The 21,178-nt window shown below is 38.0% G+C and overlaps 2 protein-coding genes across 3 annotated transcripts in view; one reads left to right on the top strand and one right to left on the bottom strand.

Annotated features, from left to right (window-relative positions):
• The window catches only part of LOC131440415 (transcription factor cwo), a 106,970-nt gene extending 103,961 nt beyond the window's left edge, over window positions 1-3,009 (top strand). For both annotated transcript variants that reach the window (XM_058611683.1, XM_058611684.1), the window contains exon 4: window positions 37-3,009. In XM_058611683.1, coding sequence (XP_058467666.1) covers window positions 37-1,106 — 1,070 coding nt within the window. In that variant the 3' untranslated portion in view covers window positions 1,107-3,009. The remainder of the gene's footprint in view (window positions 1-36) is intronic.
• Window positions 3,010-6,902: 3,893 nt separating this feature from the next.
• On the bottom strand, window positions 6,903-20,465 carry LOC131440410 (cysteine protease ATG4D). Its single transcript, XM_058611675.1, has 5 exons — window positions 20,206-20,465; window positions 19,115-20,135; window positions 18,714-19,061; window positions 18,459-18,655; window positions 6,903-8,402 (listed from the first exon to the last, which is right to left on the bottom strand). Exons 2-5 carry the CDS (start codon window positions 20,124-20,126, stop codon window positions 8,121-8,123), a joined length of 1,839 nt encoding a protein of 612 aa, XP_058467658.1. The 5' UTR covers window positions 20,127-20,135; window positions 20,206-20,465; the 3' UTR covers window positions 6,903-8,120.
• Window positions 20,466-21,178: the final 713 nt, after the last annotated feature.

Genomic DNA, 21,178 nt, shown 5'->3' with positions numbered 1-21,178 from the left:
AACAAACAAGTCATTCGACAAATTTTATATTTACAGGTGAATTGTTAAAGTCCCGCTGTGGTTCGGAGATTCCAAACGGTGGCAGCCCAGTGTATCTACATCCTGGTCCCCTGTCGTCGCTGCGTGATATGTTATCCTGTCCTTCGGATTTGGAGCACAGTAGCAATGATCACCACGACGTAAAGGACCTAAGCTTCCGAAGCAGCACCAACAGTTGCAGTAGCAATCCACCACAAGCTGCCGTGATCACCTCAACCGCACCAAACAGTGTACAGCATTTAGACACTTCGAGCAATCACTCAACAGTTGATTACGAAGCCTCATCACCCTCTCGTATTTCCACCAGTTCCGCCAATGGAGCACTGCATCATTTCCAGCAGGACAGCAACAACAACATTAACGCCCAGCACGAAAGTGTCTTACGAAACATTCGTATGCGGAAGTTCTCCGAAACTTCACCAGAGCACGAGCACAACCACAACAGCTACAAATTTAAGAACTATATTCAGCAGCGTTTTTCGCAAGACACGCATGGAAATGAAAATGGGCACATGGCTGATGGTCCGCATAGTCCATCATCGCTTCCCGAGGATCACCAGATGCCTGAAATTCCTCCACAGTCGTTAGAAAAACCTCTAATGAATGGACTCGGTCTAAAACGTAAATCCGAATGTGCCACTACCATCGACGGAAATGATGAACCGCTGTCCCTGAAACGGAAGGTTATTGCAATGGACCAATCGTCGCCTGTAACACTGGTTCAAGACGAACGGGATGAACTGGTGATGGATAAGAAACCCAAAAATGGACTTGCTGAAATCAAGAATGAACATGTGACAAGAAACGCTTATGCATCTTACACCGTTCCGATCTTTGCTTGCCATACACAGGGTTTCTATATTCCGCTCAACGTGGACTACGATACTTTACTGCCATATCTGAATGGAGTCGATTTGTTCGGAAAGAGTTACGCCCAGATGCCGCCGTTACATCCAATCAATATAAGCGTTAACTACTCCTCTAGCAGCTTACTGAAAACGGCCATGAATGGACTAACTTCCATCGGAAAGGCCAAGCTAGTCGAAGGACTGGTAAATGGATGTTAGAATTTCGTGTTTCAAAGATCTAGCGATCGACGATAGTTGAAATATTCCAGAAAACTTCACAACAAGTAAAATGCAAAACAGCTAGTTTGTCACCAATTTTATGTTCTCTTGCTCTGGAATTTTGCGTTCGATTACTGCATGTTTAGTATGTCTATCTTTGCTTATGGATTTAATATCAACTTCATGATATCTACTCATCAGCTATGAGAGGTACAATTCAGGATAAGGGTTCTCCTCGCAGAGTAATAGAAGGTTCTTCCGGTGACATCGCATGCACTGTGAGGAGAAACATAGTGCCAGTTTGTTTGATTATCACTGTGAAAATTATAGTTTTAGTAATCCACATTTCATCCGTTATTGGTCTGATATAGGTGTGACTTTGAGCCACACTAGGTTAAAAACTTCTACCGATGTTTGGCTCGCCTTGAGAAATTTTTAATGATTACAACTCGACCAGCGTCGAAGTTAACATTAAATACATCGTTCACTTTTTTTCTGTGTGATTTTACACCACATCCCCCAAAAAATTTGTGGATTTTCCTCAATGTACTTTTCATGGAGAGAAAAAAAACTTTGTTAAATTTTGTTCGTGCTCACAAGTTGTAATGTGTTATCTCCACGGAAAATAATCAAATTTATTTATTTTCAACTTCGCTAACCAAACAATGCTTCGAATATTTTACATGGACCTGAACTGTCTGCTATATGTGAGATACGAGTAAATATCTTTAAAAAAAAAAGACAACTGAACAATACAGCTCAAGCGCAGAAGATTTCTGCGTGATAATATTCAAAATTATTGGATCCACTGAACAGTGTATCAATGCTGCATAATCAGAATGAGCTCGGTTTTGACCTTGGGAAGAACTAGACATATGGATCGAAAACAAAGTTCCCACACTTTACTTACAACCCGTTTGTCTAATAAATACCATCTTCAAATGTTAGGAAACAGATAAGACAAAGGTCACAACCGAAATTCAGTGTGCACCAAGCAAGAAAATCCAAACCCTAAAGTGCATTTTTGCCATAACAAACCGCATTTGTCCCTTTTATTATGAATACGTAAAAACCTGCACATTACAACAATTGAAATTTGAAAATAAGATCTGCTTACTTAATCACAAAATTGCTGCAGATAACAATTGCTTGGAAATAATAAAAATACACAGAAAGTAATAAATGTAATGCTAAACAGAAGAATTGAAAATCAATTTCCATCACTGAAGGAACCAAGTAACTGACTAATAACAAATAAACTGATAAAACGAGGTATGTCTAATTGTATAGTTAAACTCAGGTATACACTATTTTTAGCCAAACAGAAAATCCCATGCAGAATAGATAGCGTATAATTCAATGACAAAAGGAGAACAAGTGCTACTGTGCGAAACAATGTGGAACCCTAGGTAGCACACGGTAGGAACATTTAGAAAAACAAAATGAAAACCAGATTGTATAGAACAAGTAACTTCTTGATGATAGAACCGACTTTTTTTTGTAAATCGTCCAAACAGAGTCAGTGATGCCACCAACCCGTCTCTTTTAAACTGGTTGAGTTTCATGATTTTTTATTATCAAATATAATTAAATTAAAATCTTTTAATCTGTGATACTGATTAACAACGGAAACCAACAAAATGACGGGAAACAGTAGCGACAAAATGAGGGAAATGAATGCAAACAAAGAGATTTTTAGACATTGTTTGACGGCCAAACAAGTTTAGAGTTGAAACTTAAATGCTTTGTATAAACCATTCAGTCGCTTTATTCTTGTATATTTTTAACTAAGAGCAGAAACAACAACAAACCAACAAGAAGAGAAACATTTTTACGAAACATGAGTAGACAAGTGCTGTAAATAATTATAGAAAGTCAACCAAATAAATTGTCATAATAACAACATGTGTTACTTTTATTGAACTGGTCCATAAATCCAGAACAAAATGTTCTCAGCAGAGCTAAGGTGATTTTCAGTCGTGCTTTATCTTGATTCATGAGAAATCAATCATGGGTCTATTTGTTCTGTTGTGAGCAATGCAGTAGAAACCACCCACGAAGAGGATCGAAATTAATTTCTAATTGATTCTCTTTAGAAATCATAATTTTGTGATGACGCTGATGAGGGGAGTTCAATTCCTGTCTACGGAATAAAGTTATGTGCACACAATGGAGTTTGCCAGTGATCAATTCCATTGGATCTAGGTTAGTACCTAGATCTAATGACGGGTTTATCGACGGACTCAGAATAGTGGCAGATAACCCTCTTCTCTCCGAGCAACAGAAACTATCTGCAAATAAGACATGTGCTTTCTAGATAGAACCACCTGAAACTGCGACGGAGTCCATTTCTTTGACGAAGTGAATCGACTTCTATCAATAGACACAAATCCAAACCTCCCCCCGTTGATCGAGTTTCATTGAAATGGTGCCAGAGACTGCAACGACTGCATAATTTTGTACACTAATGTCGTTTTCTCTTGATACCAAACCTAACCCAGTTTCCACTCTAACTGCTGTCAAACCGTTTGTTTGAAGCTAGTTTCGAACCTAGTTTTAACGTTGTTGAACTGAAAATCGAGTCAGTTTCGAACCTGATTTTTATATCAGGTTTGCTCAAACCCCCGTTGCTAAGTACGAAATCAACACAGTTTCGTGAAAAGTGTTTGTTTGATGAAACTACCCTGGGTCAGTTTCAATTTTCTCAAGCGAAAACGACATAAGAATCAGTTGCGAAAACTGTGGAAACAAAGACATCATATTAACAAGATATCCAGCTCTCACAGTTCCGGAACAAGTCATTGGCAACATCCTTTTTTGCGTGCATGGCACCCTCAGACGAGTCCGCTTCGAATCTCGTACATAGAAGAAGAGGAGAGAAATCTCGGTTAATTTTTCAAAAGGGCGTATAAGCAAGTGGCAGTTTCTCTTTGTTTACTTTCTCTTCTATTAATTACCAAGCGGTTTCCACGTTTATCACTCAACTCTGCATGAAATGATACCCGAAACTTTCGACTTTCAAACAGAATAGTGATATCAAAGAAAATCTTTTTAATCACATCACAATAATCGAAAGAGAGAGAGTGATTAAAGAGAAACTGTCACTTGCTTATACGCCCTAATGAAAAATCCACCGAGAAATGTCAAATTCGTGCGCGCCAAAATAGCAGCACTGCGCACCCATACAATTGACTTGATATGTTGAATGTGATGCCGTGCGATGGCGTTGCTTAACTGAAGATTGATTTCACTCCAAGCTGACAGGGTCTGCTTTAATCTAATTATGGTCGTTCGCCGGGTAAGCGTTGAGCATTTGTATTGACACGGCTTTAAGCTGTCCAAAAATACGCTATTCGTAGTATGAACTTAGATTACAGAAACCTTTTTTCAAGAACGATACTAATAAGAAAGTTTCATCACAAAACCTCAGTTCTATTTCGAGGGACCTTTTTTTTTTGCTCGCTTAAGCTTACAAAAGTAAGTTCTCGTTTAGTCTTTGAACAAACAAACCAACTATGAATAGAACGAACGAACGGCTCTGGAGAACTAGTTCTTTCAACAGAACTCTTCATCACTAAACGGTTCTTTGAAATGAACTGTTTTGCCCATCTCTAATACACATACATTACATGGCAAGTACGTCACTTACATAAGTGTTGTTTATTTGCCATTAATATTTTTCAACTTGAAACGTTTCTAATGCAATGAATAGGATTTTAGTTTTGTGCTTTGCTGCCCTTATTCTCAACCAACTGACAAAAACAAAAACAAACTAACTGGATATGAGCAAATCAACAATAGGGTAACAGGATATTTTGGCCCACTTTAGGATTGATTTTATTTTGGCCCACTTACTAAAAATTTCCACCAAATGTTGTAATATCTTTGAAAACCCCGTCCGCAATAGGTAATTTAATATGATTAGCTTCAAATTGATGCAACATGGGTTACCTAAAATCGGTTAAATCCATAAAGTTTGTTAGGTGGGCCAAAATATATGAAGTGGCCAAAATACCTCTGTTACCCTACATGGAGGTAAGTTCGAGTGATGTTGGATCCGCGGCAGAATTTGATGGGGTACGGTACGAAGTAATCGACGAGTTCATATCTTGGAACACCAATGACATGCGATAACGATGTTAACCGCAAAATGAAAAGACGTGTTGCGGCGGCGAATGGAGTTTTTTAAGGACTCCGCGACCAACTGAAAACCCATAGTTTGCATATCTGCAGACCCTGTCAGCTTGGAGCGATATCAATCTTCAGTTGAGCAACGCCATCGCATGGCATCACATTCAACATATCATGTCAATTGTATGAGTGCGCAGCCCTGCTATTTTGGCGCGCATGAATTTGACATTTCTCTCCCCTGCTTCTATGTATGAGATTCGATGCGGACTCGCCTGGTGGCGACATGCTCGCAAAAAAGGATGTTGCCAATGATTTGTTCGGAAAATGTGAGAGCTATCCAGCTCTATCTTCTTATATCTTATATACTCTATCTTGTTAATATGATATCTTTGATATCTGCAAGGTTGCTCTACACAGTAAAAAAAGAATTGTAACAACATCAATGTGATTCTCAAGCGGAGTGAAAAAAAATTTTGACGTACTGAAGACCAATTTTTTTCTGTTTTCGAGAAATTTCTGTTTTCGAGAAATATTGCAGATTTTCGGTTTTCGAGAAATATTGCAATTTTTCAGTTATAATTTTCTGTTTTCGAGAAATAATTTTCTGTTTTCGAGAAATATTGCAGATAAATCACACGGTATTACATCACAAAACGTATTGAGTATACTACATCACTGACTGAATACTGCATAAGATTCTAATATGAAATTATGCACCTTTTCTTATAATATTATTCTTAATTTTTTCTGCTGAACATAATTTCTTGCTGATTCTTGGCGAAAAATGCTAAGATTTGCACAGCCTCACCTCGGCAAAATGAATAATTACTGAGAATCTCGACAATTCAATATTTGTTAACTGTCACTTATGGCCGAGCAGAGAAAGGCGGAGGAGGTGCTATATTTTCGAGTTCCACGAGAAATGGTGGTGCTTTGCAAAATCGACAGGTGATATTAGATGACAAGTGTTTCACCAATTTTCGGTAGAAGCCGGTAAACACACTGTTCGAAATTTCAGTGAACGGATTTGCTGATTTCGGCAACGGATTTGCGCTTTATCAGATCAGATCAGAATATCACATAAACGAACTTCGGAAAAGCGCATGTAGATTGTTGATTAATCAGTAAGATATCGAGTTGCCGATCTAATTCGGTATTTCATTATGCCATGCTCGAGAATTGGTTTTAAGTGTGTAGTAACGCGAAACTTCGAAGCGATTGCACCTATTTCCAGCTTATCCATTAAGACCTATATATTAAACAGAATGACAGATCTCATTCTAACTAGTGGTTTCCTTTTATAAGAAAATGTGAAAGGTGGAGCTGAGATGATTAAGGAACCCAAGATTCATAGAAATTAAGGTACGATTCAGAGACATAAATGAAACAGACGAGTTTAAAAAAATCTAGGTCGTTTCCGATGATTCACCACTATTCTGTACTTCGATCGAATCGGAATATTTCGATCGAATGTAAAAATTTTCGTTCTGTAATTCTTTCGAGTGATGGCTTTGTATGTAAAATTCGAACTTTATCGAGATACAGAGTGCAAAATATCGTAACGAATTATAGAATCGGGGTGATTGTCATCAAAAGTGTTCAAAGAAGTTAAATGGATTTCACATTTAAAAGAGAAACAATTATTTTGCAAATCGAATGCTTCATGTTATTATTATTTACAAATATTTTGAGGCATTGTTTTCATTTATAATTAGCTAGTGCAGAATCGGAGGATGTGTATTTATTGATACTAGTACCTTTACAGATTTATAAATAATCATGTACATATATTTTACTTTATAATTTTGACATAAAGGCATGCTCTTTACATTCTAAAAAGTTGGTTCTGTTCGCGAAAAGATGTGTCGACTTAATGAAACTTAATTTGTGATTTTAATTTTTTATGTCACTACTATCATTTATTTATCATGCGCTATAGTGTAATATATTTTCATGAACGAGCATACTTTGAAAGCGTTTGTATACGTAAACGCCATTTCTAAGAAGAGCTATTCAATTACAATCGGAAACGTATTTTATAATCAAACGAAGCAATAGGATATGAACTGACCCTCGATTTTTCTGGATGCTTTGTAATTTCAATTCGTTAAATTATAAAACAATAAACAATTATGCGTACATTTTCCCTTATTAAATAAAAAAAACTGTGAGTTGCCTTTTGCAGAGTCATATTGTATTATTTCGGAGTAATACGCTTCATTCATCTCCCAATAATTTTTTGAATGATTCTTTATAACATTACAACAAACACATAATTACAGTGGAGTTTTCATCGCTGATAGTTCCAATGATAATTTAGCATGTGGCTTTACCATATATACAATCAATAAATAACTACCTCAGGTTTCAGTACTTCCCATGTTTTCCTAAAGCACGAAAATCTCTTGCAATATACACAGCCACCAAATTTCTAATTTACTCCTACAGCAAGCAAGGGCGAATATTGTATTTATAACTGTTGTAAGTTTTTCTATATTCCCATAAGTACATACTACCATTTTTTTATCAGACCTGAATGAATCTAGGATACCCGCAACTAAACAAATGAAAACCGGGGTGGTAAGATCATGCAACAAATCGCCTACCGTTTGCCGATCTGCTGCAGATCGATTTTTAGTTCTGTTATCTGCTATTCGCAACGCAGTAAACGAGGACTTTCTTGTTACTGAGCAGAGCTGTGAATATTTTCATTCAATATTTTTTATAAAAACTATTGCCTTGAATAATGATAGAATCACAAAATATTACGTAAGAATCTAACGAGCACGAATTTCGAGAAACTATTTTCATGTAAGTTAGAATGGGCCATATTAATAAGATATTTGGCAAAGGAGGCCTACCGGACACAAATTTAAAATTGGTCTACACAATCACAAATTCAATAGCTTCGTCCTCATCGTCGTCATCGTCGTCAACATCATAGTTCTGCGGGAGTAACTGCTGCGAATGTGAAGCATTATTTGCAGTGAGAGGTGGTGGTACAGGAGGAGATCGATAAATGGGCCTGGATGGCAAATCAATCTGCTGTTCGCTGCTTTTACCTCGGCAGAACACGAACATTGGATAGGTAATCTCGTTAAATTGATGCAAACCGGTTGAGCTGGTGAAACTACTACTCATCGATTGCTTAGCTGGGAGAAGGAACTGCAATTAAAAAATAACAATAATTAAATCTATTGATCTAATTAGATATTAGCTAAAATTGGGAAACAAAGTTTTTTCTTCAGATTTTGAGAGATTTTGAGTTAACATTCTTTTCTGCGCAAGAACTTTATTCTAACAATCATAAAATATTTTGTTTGATGATATATACAACAAATTCGTGGAGGTCGAGAATATGTATACACTGAGGTCTTTTTTTATGCGGTCTTTTTTTATGCGGTTTTTTTACGCGACTTTTTTTATGCGAATTTTCAGAGTTATGCGGTTTTTTTTATGCGAAGTTTCAGAGTTATGCGGTTTTTTTTTTATGCGAATTTTCAGAGTTATGCGGTTTGCCCTTCTGCGGTCTCTTTTCATGCGAAGTTTCAGAGTTATGCGGTTTTTTTTATGCGAAGTTTCAAAATTATGCGGTTTTTTTTTATGCGAATTTTCAGAGTTATGCGGTTTGCTCTTCTGCGGTCTCTTTTTATGCGAAGTTTCAGAGTTATGCGGTTTTTTTTATGCGAAGTTTCAGAGTTATGCGGTTTTTTTTATGCGAATTTTCAGAGTTATGCGGTTTTTTTTATGCGGTACGTAAATTCGCATAAAAAAAGACTTCAGTGTATATTCTAAAAGTACATATATTCGAAAAATGCGGTGAAATTTCTTTCAGAACGAAATACTAGATCCCAAATACCAGTCGTTCGAGGAACTTGCCTAAACCCCACTTATGGCATGGGAGTCTTGAAGCGGCACACAAAAACTTTATTGTTCGAAGTCCCAGGGCGAGTGATAGCCGGGCTATTTTCGGATGTGTGTTTCTCCTAATCTAAAACAACTTCTACCTTTTCAATACATTCATTTATTTGTTTATTCAATTGTTTACAATCAACAGACACAATTTGGTCCAAATGATAATTCCAAAAAATATTCAGAAAATTTGTACGTATTCTGCTTCGTGACACATTAAAATCATACCCAGATGAAACACGGTTGAACGATCTCTGTAAACCAGCAATAGAACCGATTGCGCCATGGTTGGTACGTCGTATAGGAAGTCGAAGAAAAGCACTATTGCGGAGAGCTCTTGGTCGCACATTAATATTAACTTCGTTGAGCAAAACGGGACAGTCGATCCAGGCCCGTACCCAGGATTTCATTTTGGGAGGGGCCCAAAAATAAAAACAAAAATGTTACTGAAGATTGCTTATATACCTAATTCTCGGTGTACCTTTTACGGCTGTTTATAACATACACTTTAAACTTTTCCACTGGAACTGATATTGTATTACATTTCATTACGTTTACTGTCTTGTTATTTCTGTAACACATGTCTGAGACCTTCTAAATACTTATATGGTTTTGATTTCGGGAGGGGCCAGGGCCTGACTGACTGAGTCGATCCTACCGTTGAATATATCTGCTATTATCAAAGCGCGTGAAAATTCCCGTCGCACTCGTAATGTGTCGAGACCGATTAATAACCCGCGACTTTCATAACTAGGTAGTTGATGAGGATCGATCCACAGCAATCGGCGAAGAGCGCGAATAAATCTGCGCTGTATTGCCTCAATTCTATGAGCACCGTACTGCCGAGCAATATTCGAGAATTGAACGAGCAAGCGAGCAGTAAAGCGATTTTAAAAAGTGTACGTCTGTAAAGTGCTTAGTCATTCTCATTAAGAATCCTGAGCTACGGTAAGTTGTTCATCGAGATGGAATCCAAGATCCTTAACGCTAGTCGATCTTCCAATCAAGGGTCCACCCAGAAAGTATTCGACATGCAATGGCATTTTTTTCCTCGTGAACGTAATATCCGAGGACTTGTCGGGATTTACAATCATACGGTTTACTTTGAACCAATCTGCGAAGATTAACAATTGCTACTGGAGAAAGGCTGCGTCTTCTAGGTTGCAGATGATGTAATAGATTTTGACATCAGCAAACAAAAAGCGTGGACCTTCCAAAGTAAAATTAACATCATTGAAGTACAGTAAAAATATTAACGGTCCGAGATGACTTCCCTGTGGTATTCCGGATGATGCGAGGGACTCCGGAAGTATGATTATCAAGTTTAACTGCTAAACGACGATTCCTGAGATATGACTGTAACCAACGAAAAATGTTCGAACTGAATCCAAGTATGTCCAATTTAGCAACCGTGATGTTGTTGTTGATTATATCGAAAGCGGAGGAAAGATCTGTATAGATAACGTCCGCATCAATCACATACAACAAAAACGATACTAAGTTTTTGTTTGTTGAGCGGTTAGGCATGAAACCGTGTTAAGTATCGACGATATATTGCTTGCAGTGATCGAAAATTTGTGTCAGTATAATCTTTTCGGACAGCTTTGATATAGCGCTGAGGGAAGTAATACCGCGATAGTTGTTTATATCCTTTTTATCGCCTTTCTTGTAGACTGGGAACATAAAGCAAGCTTGGTCTTGGTTTCGTAGTGATAACGGCTACAGGTGGTTAGCGATGACAGCATATAATTAGCAGCGGTGGGGGACAGTTACCATCGGCAAACCCGATTACCTTTTAGCGTTCTGATCTCGTGTTTCCTGGCCGATCTCGACTTTGGCGATGATTCAACGACCACATTATTCGGTTTCCACAATTCCAGTTCTCTCTCTCGATTCCTTTGCACTTTTTCTACCCGCTTGAAGAACGCGTGAAAATAGTGCCAACTGGGCTTGCAATCAGCTTGAAGACGCCGTTTTTTGCTAAAAAATCATCTTCTCGGATGAGGCACACTTTTATTTCGGCGGGTATGTTAATAAGCAAAATTGTCGCATCTGGGGGACGGAAAACCCGCACGTTATCATGGAGAAGCCCATGCATCCTCAGAGAGTGACGGTTTGGTGCGGATTTTTGTCTGGCGGCATCATTGGGCCATTTTTCTTCGAAAATGAGGAAGGAGCCGCCGCCACGGTCAATGGCGAGCGCTACCGCGCCATGATTAGCGATTGGTTCTTCCCATTACTTGAAGAAGAAGACTTGGACACCATTTCGTTCCAACAAGACGGCGCTCCGTGCCACACAGCCAACGCTACGATCGATCTTCTGCGCACAGTCTTCGAAGATCGAATTATCAGTCGAAATTCGGATGTCGTTTGGCCGCCTCGGAGCTGTGATTTGACGCCGTTAGACTATTATCTTTGGGGGACTGTCAAAGATAAGTGTTATGTGGACAAGCCAGAGACAATTCAAGCCTTGAAATACAACATTCGTGCAGCCATAGCTGAAATAAAGCTGTATACAATCGAAAATGTACTAAAAAACTGGACCGACCGTATGGCGTACTGCAAGGCCAGCCGAGGCAGCCATTTGAATGAAATTATATTCCACAATTAACCGGAAGGATTGTACTTTAATATGAAAAAATACATTTTGAAATCGGATGAACCGTTTGTGTTTTATTGCAAGTTACATGGCGGACCCTGTACATGATGGCTGGTAAAAAAACGGAGCAAGCTAAACTGTGTAGGATCCGAGGAGGAGATTCATCTTCTTCACCATTTCACCTTCTTCAAAGTATTTACACAGACAGTCTCTCTTATACTAAACTTACAAGATATTGCTTGGCAACTAATGCTGAAAACTGAAGTTTGACTACAGTCCTTGTAATCCTGTATCATTTTTTTTTATTGACCTATATCTTTCTTCATCTGAAATCCCCACTTTTAAACAAGTCGCGACTGATAGAGCATGTTCCCCGTAAGCTTCAACGAGAATTCGTTAGGATTCAACAGTACTGTAATTTATTTAATTATTTTGTTTTAATTGATTCATCCGACAGTGAAAAGTCTTGATAATAATTATGCGGTCTAATTATTAAATTGAAGATCATAACTATTTCTGCGCAAATTAATGCGATGGTTCGCCGAAATCGAAGAGATGTTCAACGATATCCGAACGTCGTTCGGTGAAATCTCGACTGAAGTAAACCAGTTGAACGCAGCGATCGTTCTGATGCACGAAAGTAAAGAAGAGATAGAAGCTTCGGAAAATCAATATCACCGTTGATTATTTTTGAAACCAAAATAGCTTACTGAATTTTTCCAGGCCGTTCTAGTAAGCCAAGACTGATTAGACGCCAGCGGTCACAAAACTGTTGAAACTCATGCAGATTTCCTAGAGCAAGACGAACAAACCTTTCCGTAAACTCCAAGCTAACTTATACCAGACTGAGCTAGCATTTTCAAGTATAGATCGAACTAGCGAACAATGTACGATTTTAGCAAAAAAAATGCAGTGTCGCTTTTGCAATTAGTGATGAACTATGTAGATTACAGGTGGGTTTGACGTCCAACGAAACACCAAGGTCATTAACATGGTCAATTCTTTGAAGTGTGCAGTCGTCGATAGAACGGATGTTCACGAGGTTCAAGTCGTCGGTATAAACTAATTTGCACCCAACACCGATCAGCAAAACAACGTCATTGAAAACAATAACAGCGAAAACATAACAGATCGGCTGAAAAGTTCGCATCGTTTCTATGAGACGGCGCCACTAGAATTAAATCCATACCATTTTCAGTTAGTACCAACCTTCAAAAGATACGTGTATAAATTTGACAGCTGTCTGATTATTAGTTTGTGAGATATTGCATTTTGAGTGAAGCTACTTTTGTTATTGTGAAAAAAAAAAATGGAAAAAAAGGAATTTCGTGTGTTGATGAAACACTACTTTTTGATGAAAAAAAGTGCCGCCGATACCAAAAAATGGCTTGATGAGTGTTATCCAGACTCTGCACCGGGCGAAGCAACAATTCGTAAGTGGTTTGCAACATTTCGTACTGGTCATATGAGCACCGAAGACGATGAACGCAGTGGACGTCCAAAAGAGGCTGTTACCGATGAAAACGTGAAAAAAATCCACAAAATAATTTTCAATGACCGTAAAGTGAAGTTGATCGAGATAGCTGACACCCTAAAGATATCAAAGGAACGTGTTGGACATATTATTCACGAATATTTGGATATGAGAAAGCTTTGTGCAAAATGGGTGCCGCGTGAGCTCACAATCGATCAAAAACAACAACGAATTGATGATTCCGAGCAGTGTTTGGAGCTGTTATATCGAAATAAAACCGATTTTTTTTGTCGATATATAACAATGGACGAAACATGGCTCCATCACTTCACTCCGGAGTCCAATCGACAGTCAGCTGAGTGGACTGCACGCGATGAACCGAACCCAAAGCGTGGAAAGACTCAACAATCGGCCGGTAAGGTTATGGCGTCTATATTTTGAGATTCGCATGGTATAATTTTCATCAACTACCTTGAAAAGGGAAAAACCATCAACAGTGACTATTATATAGCGTTATTAGAGCGTTTGAAGGACGAAATTAAAAAAAACGGCCTCATTTGAAGAAGAAAAAAGTTTTGTTTCATCAAGACAATGCACCGTGTCACAAGTCAATGAAAACCATACTGAAATTGAACGAATTGGGCTTCGAAGAGAATGCTCGCTGGTAAAAAATTTAGAAGCAATGAAGAGGTAATCGCTGAAACTGAGGCCTATTTTGAGGCAAAGGACAAATCGTACTACAAAAATGGTATCGAAAAGTTGGAAGATCGCTATAATCGCTGTATCGCCTCTTATGGCAATTATGTTGAATAATAAAAACGAATTTTGGCAAAAAAAATGTGTGTTTCTATTAAACGATACGAACTTTTCAGCCGAACTGTTAAGTGGACTCATATTGCTGCCTTAAGGTACAATGACACACAGGAATCGATCTTTACTCGTAAGACAATATTACTTAAGGTTCTACTTACAATCGTATGAAATTAGCTATAGTTGAAAAACGAAAAAGCAGTTTTCTCCCCATTTTAAGTGGAAAAAACTGCTTATGCGTTTTCCAACAATAGCTGTTTTCCATCAATAAACTTATTCCATCAATAAACTTTTATATTGCGCCCAGTTCAAACCTGGGTTGTCGGTTCAGTGCAAATGGCGCTGGCCTACAAGCCATTTGTCATTTGTCGTATGTTCGAGTCTCGACCTGGAAGAACTCTAAGTGTCAATAGGATCGTAGTACTAGCCATGCAATGACTCCTCTACGCTAAGAATTGGCTGCGAAGTCTTGTTAAAACAGAGAGGCCAAATTCCACAAAAGGAATGTAATGCCAAGGACTTTTGCTTTGCTTTTTGCGCCCAGTCGCGACATCTGTGTTCAATTCGGCCGAATGTTGCTTTCAGATCAGTGTATACTGGAACACAACAAGGCGGAATTTTTTCCCGGGTATCCGGAATGGCGTACGAGTGGTACGTATGCAACTACGTAAAGCAATTCCATCTTACATCATTTGTGATCAAGACGGGATACATCTGTGTAAAACGCTGATTACGTATGAAAATCAACTGGTTACATGTCAGTTTTGTGAACAACCTGCACACTACGGCAAACCTTGCACTGAAACTGCGAAAGCAAACAAAACAAGAACAACCGCTCAACAACAGAAACTAGTGAATGCAGTGCTCCTGTTTTAAAAACACCTTCACCAGCTAACCAACAAGCAACTGCAACCAATGTACAGGGTTGTTACGAAAAATTTCAAAATTAAAACGCGCGATATCCGCGCGAAGTCGAAAACTGAAACGCGCGAAAACCGCGCGAATTTGAAAACTAAAACGCGCGATATTCGAATGAAACGTTAGACAACTATTTTTATGCAGGTGATACTTCACGCAATACACTTGAAAATTCACTTAAATATAATTTAAAAATCTGCATAAGCTTGTCATATGAACACAATAAATAAGTCCGCATACAGCACGTCACTTCAAGAAACCCCATGAAAACGATTTCATTTTTATTCTCCAATCTTTTCGATGCCCTAAGTTAAGGAGCAAGACTTTTTGCAAGCGTATACAAATGCTTTGAAGCAGTGTTGCCAACTTTTTTTTATTAGGGAATTAAAATCTACATTCATAAAATGTAAGCAATTTTCCATCAAACGTTGGTGAAAAATTATTCAAAACTGATATTTCATACAAAATGTCAGGCTTAGTATTCATTTGAAAATAAATTATTGTTAAAAAAGATTGTTCGAAACTCAATCCTGCAAGTCACTTTAATAAACTTGTTGCACTGCATATATCAATCTATGACATACGTACTGAATAAAATGTACGTTATACACAAATTACCAACACAAGTTAACTTGGTTTACTCTTGATCCTTAATTAATACTCTCTGATGTACGGAAAATGTTACAGTAAAAAAAATGCTTACAATTGTGATTTTGAAAGAAGTGAAACAGGTTTCATCGAAGATATTTTTTTTGCTTCGACATGTTTTTGCTCGGCAAACATTTCCTTCTTGGTAAGAAGATTTTTAAGGTAGACCACATCAGGATGATATGATTCACTCTTTTTAATTTCAGATTCAATTATAATAGCGCCTTCTTCTGTTGTCAGATTTTACTCTGAATGTCTTTCTTTTCCTCCTCATCTTTTATTTGGATCAGGGAAAAGCCCACTAGAATTAGTTTCTGTCAAACTGGTTCTCCAGCAGGCCTAAAACCTCCTCATCTTTTGCATCAATAGATCAAAATCACCCAAATGATATATTTCCTTAAATCTAGTGCTTCTATAGTAACTAAATCTAATGAGACAGTAACATAAGAAACGATTTCTTGATAACATTACGTGATAAATGAAAGTCGAATGAATTGAAACATTTGTTAGATATGCGGCACATTAGTTCTAACATAGGGAATCCGAAGAAAAAAGTAGGAAAACCACGACGTCGAATGTCAAATTGTAACATCTGTAAGCTCTATGTGCTGTTTAAAATTTAACTTGGTTTCCAGAACACCCAGGTCCTTAACAGACGATGCGCGTTCGAGAACAGTTTGTGGCATATTGTAGTCGAACTTGAATACAGACTTTTTGCTACAAAAAGAGATGACGGAGCATTTAGTGGCATTTAAACCATTTTGAAATATGAAATACGAAAGCCATCGGCGAACGATTGCTTCATACACTTGATCGAAAAATTTAGATCGTTGAGATACAATAAAATTATGAACGGTCTAAGGTGACTTCCTTCAGGAACTCCAGATGTAACAGCACATGGTGAGGTTATACAGGCTCCTATTTTCACTATTATTTCATTACCAGTTAGATATGATCGAAGCCAATTAAAAAATTATCCATTTAATCCCAGTCTACTCAACTTGGAGATCGTTATGTGATGATTGATTTCGTCGAACGCAGCAGGGGAAGTTGAAAGCTTTGGCATGGATCCAAGCTGAGTCTCTGATATGTAGTCAGAGCAACTATGTGTTATAAAATCCAGAACTATAATTTCAAGCTTCGATACAGCGCACAAAACAACAGTTCCAAGGTAGTTGGATTCTATAGCCTTGTTCACATAGAATTTCTTCCATATTTCAGGAAAAATTCCAGAACGTAAAGAACAATTGCAAATGTTGGATAGTGGAACCAACAAACTATTAGAACACTTTCTTATCACCACGGATGGAATCCAAGAACTTCTTCGTTTCTTTTATTGTCAGACTTCGCTTCGTAAGCATGTCGTGTAAATTTTGCTTTAAGAATGCGATTTTTATCATACACAAAATTTGTTACCATGTTATTGAAGAATCGCATTCCATTTATTACGTTCTATGCATTATTGAATGTATCATCATTGAGACGATATCGTCAATCTGACATCAATATTCTTGAGTGCAAAATGTTGAAATAGCAACTAGTATCACTCGAGACCGAAAAGCATAAAATCGAAATTTTGTCCCCTGAAGAAAACATTGGCTAGAACCGACTTCTAGTAAATTTTAGTTTTATCATGGTGAAAATTCGTCAATCTCGACCAATTGCTGAAACGTTCGCCCATCTTTAATTTTTTAGTGTTTCATAAAACTTAAAAAATTTGCAAAGAATTTTGTAGAATGATGTTTTTTGAAATTCGCGCGAAATCCGCGCCATAGCATCAAAATCTTAGCAGAAATCGCGCCAAATCCGCGAAAATCGCGAAATCCGCGAAAACCGCGAAATCCGCGAAAACCGCGAAATCCGCGCGACCGTAACAACCCTGAATGTACAACAAGGCGCTTCTACAGTAACTAGCAACGAGATCAAGACTGCGAATAACAAGGAAAACGAAAAGAAGAGGGAAATCAACAATACAGCCGATGCGTCAATGGATGATGAGACGAGCCACGAACAAAGTGCCCATCGCAGGAGGGAAATGGAAGCTACTCTCGCCCTAGAAAAAGAGTGACAACGAGATCGAATACAAAAATAAATTTATTTAAAAAATCGGCTCAATCGGCCACGTAAAGCTTGTACGCAAATAGGCCTGAATAAAAATGTCTTTTAAATAAAAAAAACTGTACGAAGCAGATATAAATTTGGAGAAGTTTTTAAATACTTAAAATATATTTTCATTCAAATCACAGTAACGTCCTTTTGAAATGTAATAAATAGTTTTGACAGAACCATAAAACCAAAATTATAGGCATCATTACACCACTACGTGGATTGAAGCAGGTTTTTTTTGAATCGCTAGGACAATTTACAAGTATTTACAAAATTCAAACTCTTGATAGAAAAAAGTAAATTTAAATACCAGAATATGACTTGGCAGTTTAGGAGCTATAAATTTACTCATAGTCACCTTTCATCTAGAAGTAAGCGTTCTCAAGATATGTATATTTAAAAATCAATTTGTTTTCTGACTTAAGAGGCTACACAACACAACTTTCGAACAGACTACAAACTATAATGTTAACTACATTTTTTCGGTAGATAGCTCTAGAAATTGCTACTAGTAAGTCTGATTATGTAGGGTCGTATGAATAACATGTAGTAAAGTCTGATGTATTACCTTCTCAAAAATGCAGTCCACAAAGACTTACGCGTAGTAACCTCTAGAGGTACCTACTGGGGAAATGTAGTAACTACCACAGTGTGTAGTATGTAATATGAAGTATAAAAAAAGGTAGTTTTTGCTGTAGTATGTATTCTACTGGTGATCACCTTTTTTCTCTCTTTCATAGATCAGACCACTTACCGGTTTCACATTGTCGACAAACTTGAAAAAATCTTTCCTGGTTTCGCAATAGAATCCAATGCAACAGCTAGGGTCCATTTTGCTTAATTTAATTTTTCTCGGAGATTTGCAATGAAACGACGAAACTGCGAAGTTTTCCTGGTTCACATCCACCATATCCTGACAAAAGTGTGGATCCAAGTGAATTAGTTTATCCTCTGAAAAAAAATAATATCAGATAATATTTAATCGAAGTGATTGAATTAATGTTATTACCTTGATAACCAACAAAGAATAGGGAGTGCTTTGGTCGTCCACCAATAATTCCAATACAATTGTCGAGACTTAGCATTGCTTTCAAGCAGTCATTATAGATCGGATTCAGCTTATCTGTTCCAAGTCGCAGGGGTACTAAAAGTATCAACGACTTCCAAAGAATAGGGTCTTCAATGGTCGATTGATCAACAGGGATATTCGGCGTTGTATTGAATTGGTTCATACAAGACGAAGCAGTAGAAGAGCAATAATTAGCGGCCGTAGATGTTGATGGTATTTTTTTCTGCCATGGCGCAACACTCGGAGTATTGGAAATCGTACATTCATCAATAATGTCCTGGATATAAACTAAAATGTTGATATTATTTTAGTGTTCATAAAACTTGTCATGAATACCTTACCAGCGCAATCCTGGGCAACGTAAACATGGACTCCATCGAGATCGGCAATTTCTTGAGCGGCTTGTTTGACGGCCTGTTTAAGCAAATGAGCAACTGCTCCCGGTCCATACCAATCACCGGGTTTCTTTCCTGTTTCCTTACCTAGAGCCACTAATGTGTGAATAGAAAATGGACTTGTCCTCGAGGGAGTGTCTCCAAACCAACGAATAATTTTTCGATGAATGGTATCTTCGTAGCTTACGGTGTTATAATTTAACCTTAGATTTTCAGCCGAAGCATCCCATCGCCACGCGCGACCAAGGAAGTGAGTAATAAGGCCCTGGGCAAGTAACATCTGACCGGATCGAATCATGCAACCCCAGCCGCAATCGGAGGTATAATTTGATTCATATATTGTTTGAAATTCTTTTCGATAAGTCATCCACACCCGAGATATAAAATCTCGCTTAAACGCCTCAATTCCTTCTTCCTCAACAATTGCATCAGGACTACTATCTTCAGCAGCATCGGTTCCTGTTTCTTCCGGGGGAGATTCAACAAATATATCTCCCCCTTGTTGTTGCTGGTGTACATTTTCGAAAACTAACTGATTTGTTTCCACACTGGTGCTCAATTCCATAGAGTTTTCCATTGATAACACAGGCGTAGCCTTTTGATGATAGCATCGTCCCAGTAACCAGAGCGGCTGCTCTTTCGAAAAACTGGGTTTCATTTTACCAGACCATCCGAATTTGACATTGTTCCACATACTCATGAGTTTGGTTTCAACCTTGCCTTTGAGTTCTTCACTATTTACGGCTGAAGTGCAACCGGACCGTATTGGTGTACCCCGAGCGCTCCCCGGATGGCAGTCAAAATTTATTCGCGCGGATTCAGAAATTTTTCTGGTGGGAGTTTCATTTTCCTGCTGACGATAGGACTGTTGACCTTCGCTTTCAGATACGCTTCGAATTTGTTGGTTCACGTTTAAACGTCCGAATCCCGTTCGGTTTAGTAGCACATCGTAGTTCATTTTGCAGCACTATTTGAAAAATCCCTGTTAGTAACTTGCAGTTGGGAATTTTGTAAAGAAATCCGATCAGGTGACTCACCTTTATAGTAGTAACTCTTTAGAAATAATAGATTTTTTCTCTAGCAGTAGTGTTTCAGAGTAGTGGAATGAAATTTAATTTGTCCTTACCAGAGACGAACAAAGCTTTTAAACGCACATACTGTTAATGTAGTTTGTGCACGAAATAAATGTTCCTCTGTCAGCAAAATATTTTACGGCTGCTTTGCAATTGAATGTCGACAATCCAAATAATAAAAATTGCTGATGTTTTTTATTCGATTCTCTTTCACTTGTCCTTTCGCAATCTGTAGGAGAAAAAATTGTCATAACATAACAGGGTAGCTCGGAAGATTATTCGCTTATTACCCGCTGGATTTTGTCGACCCGAATCGGCTCGATCATCGGACCGATTAAGCACGAGATCGGCCCGATTGTAGCGCTGCAATCAAGCCGTCGGTGGACTATTCTGCACCATTTGCATCAGCTGTGTCAACCTGGAAAAGATTTACACTTTCATTATGTATCACTAGAGCAAAAGAACGAAGAAATGCCAAACAAAGCATTTTCAATCGAACCACGATATATCCCGTTTCCTGAGTATCAAGCATCCGTCGTGCTCCTTGCTTTCTTCACTTTTTTTGTTCTAGCTATACACGATGTAAGTAGTAATCTTGCTCGAAACGGATTTGTTGATGATGATGTTCGGATTTTCTGGACTGTTGTAAGAGTATACACTTATATATATATATAACCACAGTAACCGTAGCTTGTTTTCCATTGTCATTTCAACTATACAGTCATATATTTCCGGCAGTTAAGCGGAATATTTGTCATGTCGGACGAAAACAAGCGTGTAGGCATAATGTTGAGTTCTTTCTTCGTTTTATTTATCAATTTCTCAGTTTTCGCGACAAATTGTTGGAGTAGATTTTACGCTTAAGGTTTGCCCATAAATTCCCGATGATGCGTAGATGAAGGACGTTTGGCTGATTCGCCGACTTGGGTACCACATC

The sequence above is a fragment of the Malaya genurostris genome, chromosome 1, assembly GCF_030247185.1.
Source record: "Malaya genurostris strain Urasoe2022 chromosome 1, Malgen_1.1, whole genome shotgun sequence".
Lineage (NCBI taxonomy): Eukaryota > Metazoa > Arthropoda > Insecta > Diptera > Culicidae > Malaya > Malaya genurostris.
The sequence above is the reverse complement of the archived record's forward strand: the minus strand, read 5'-3'. Positions and strand labels throughout refer to the sequence as shown.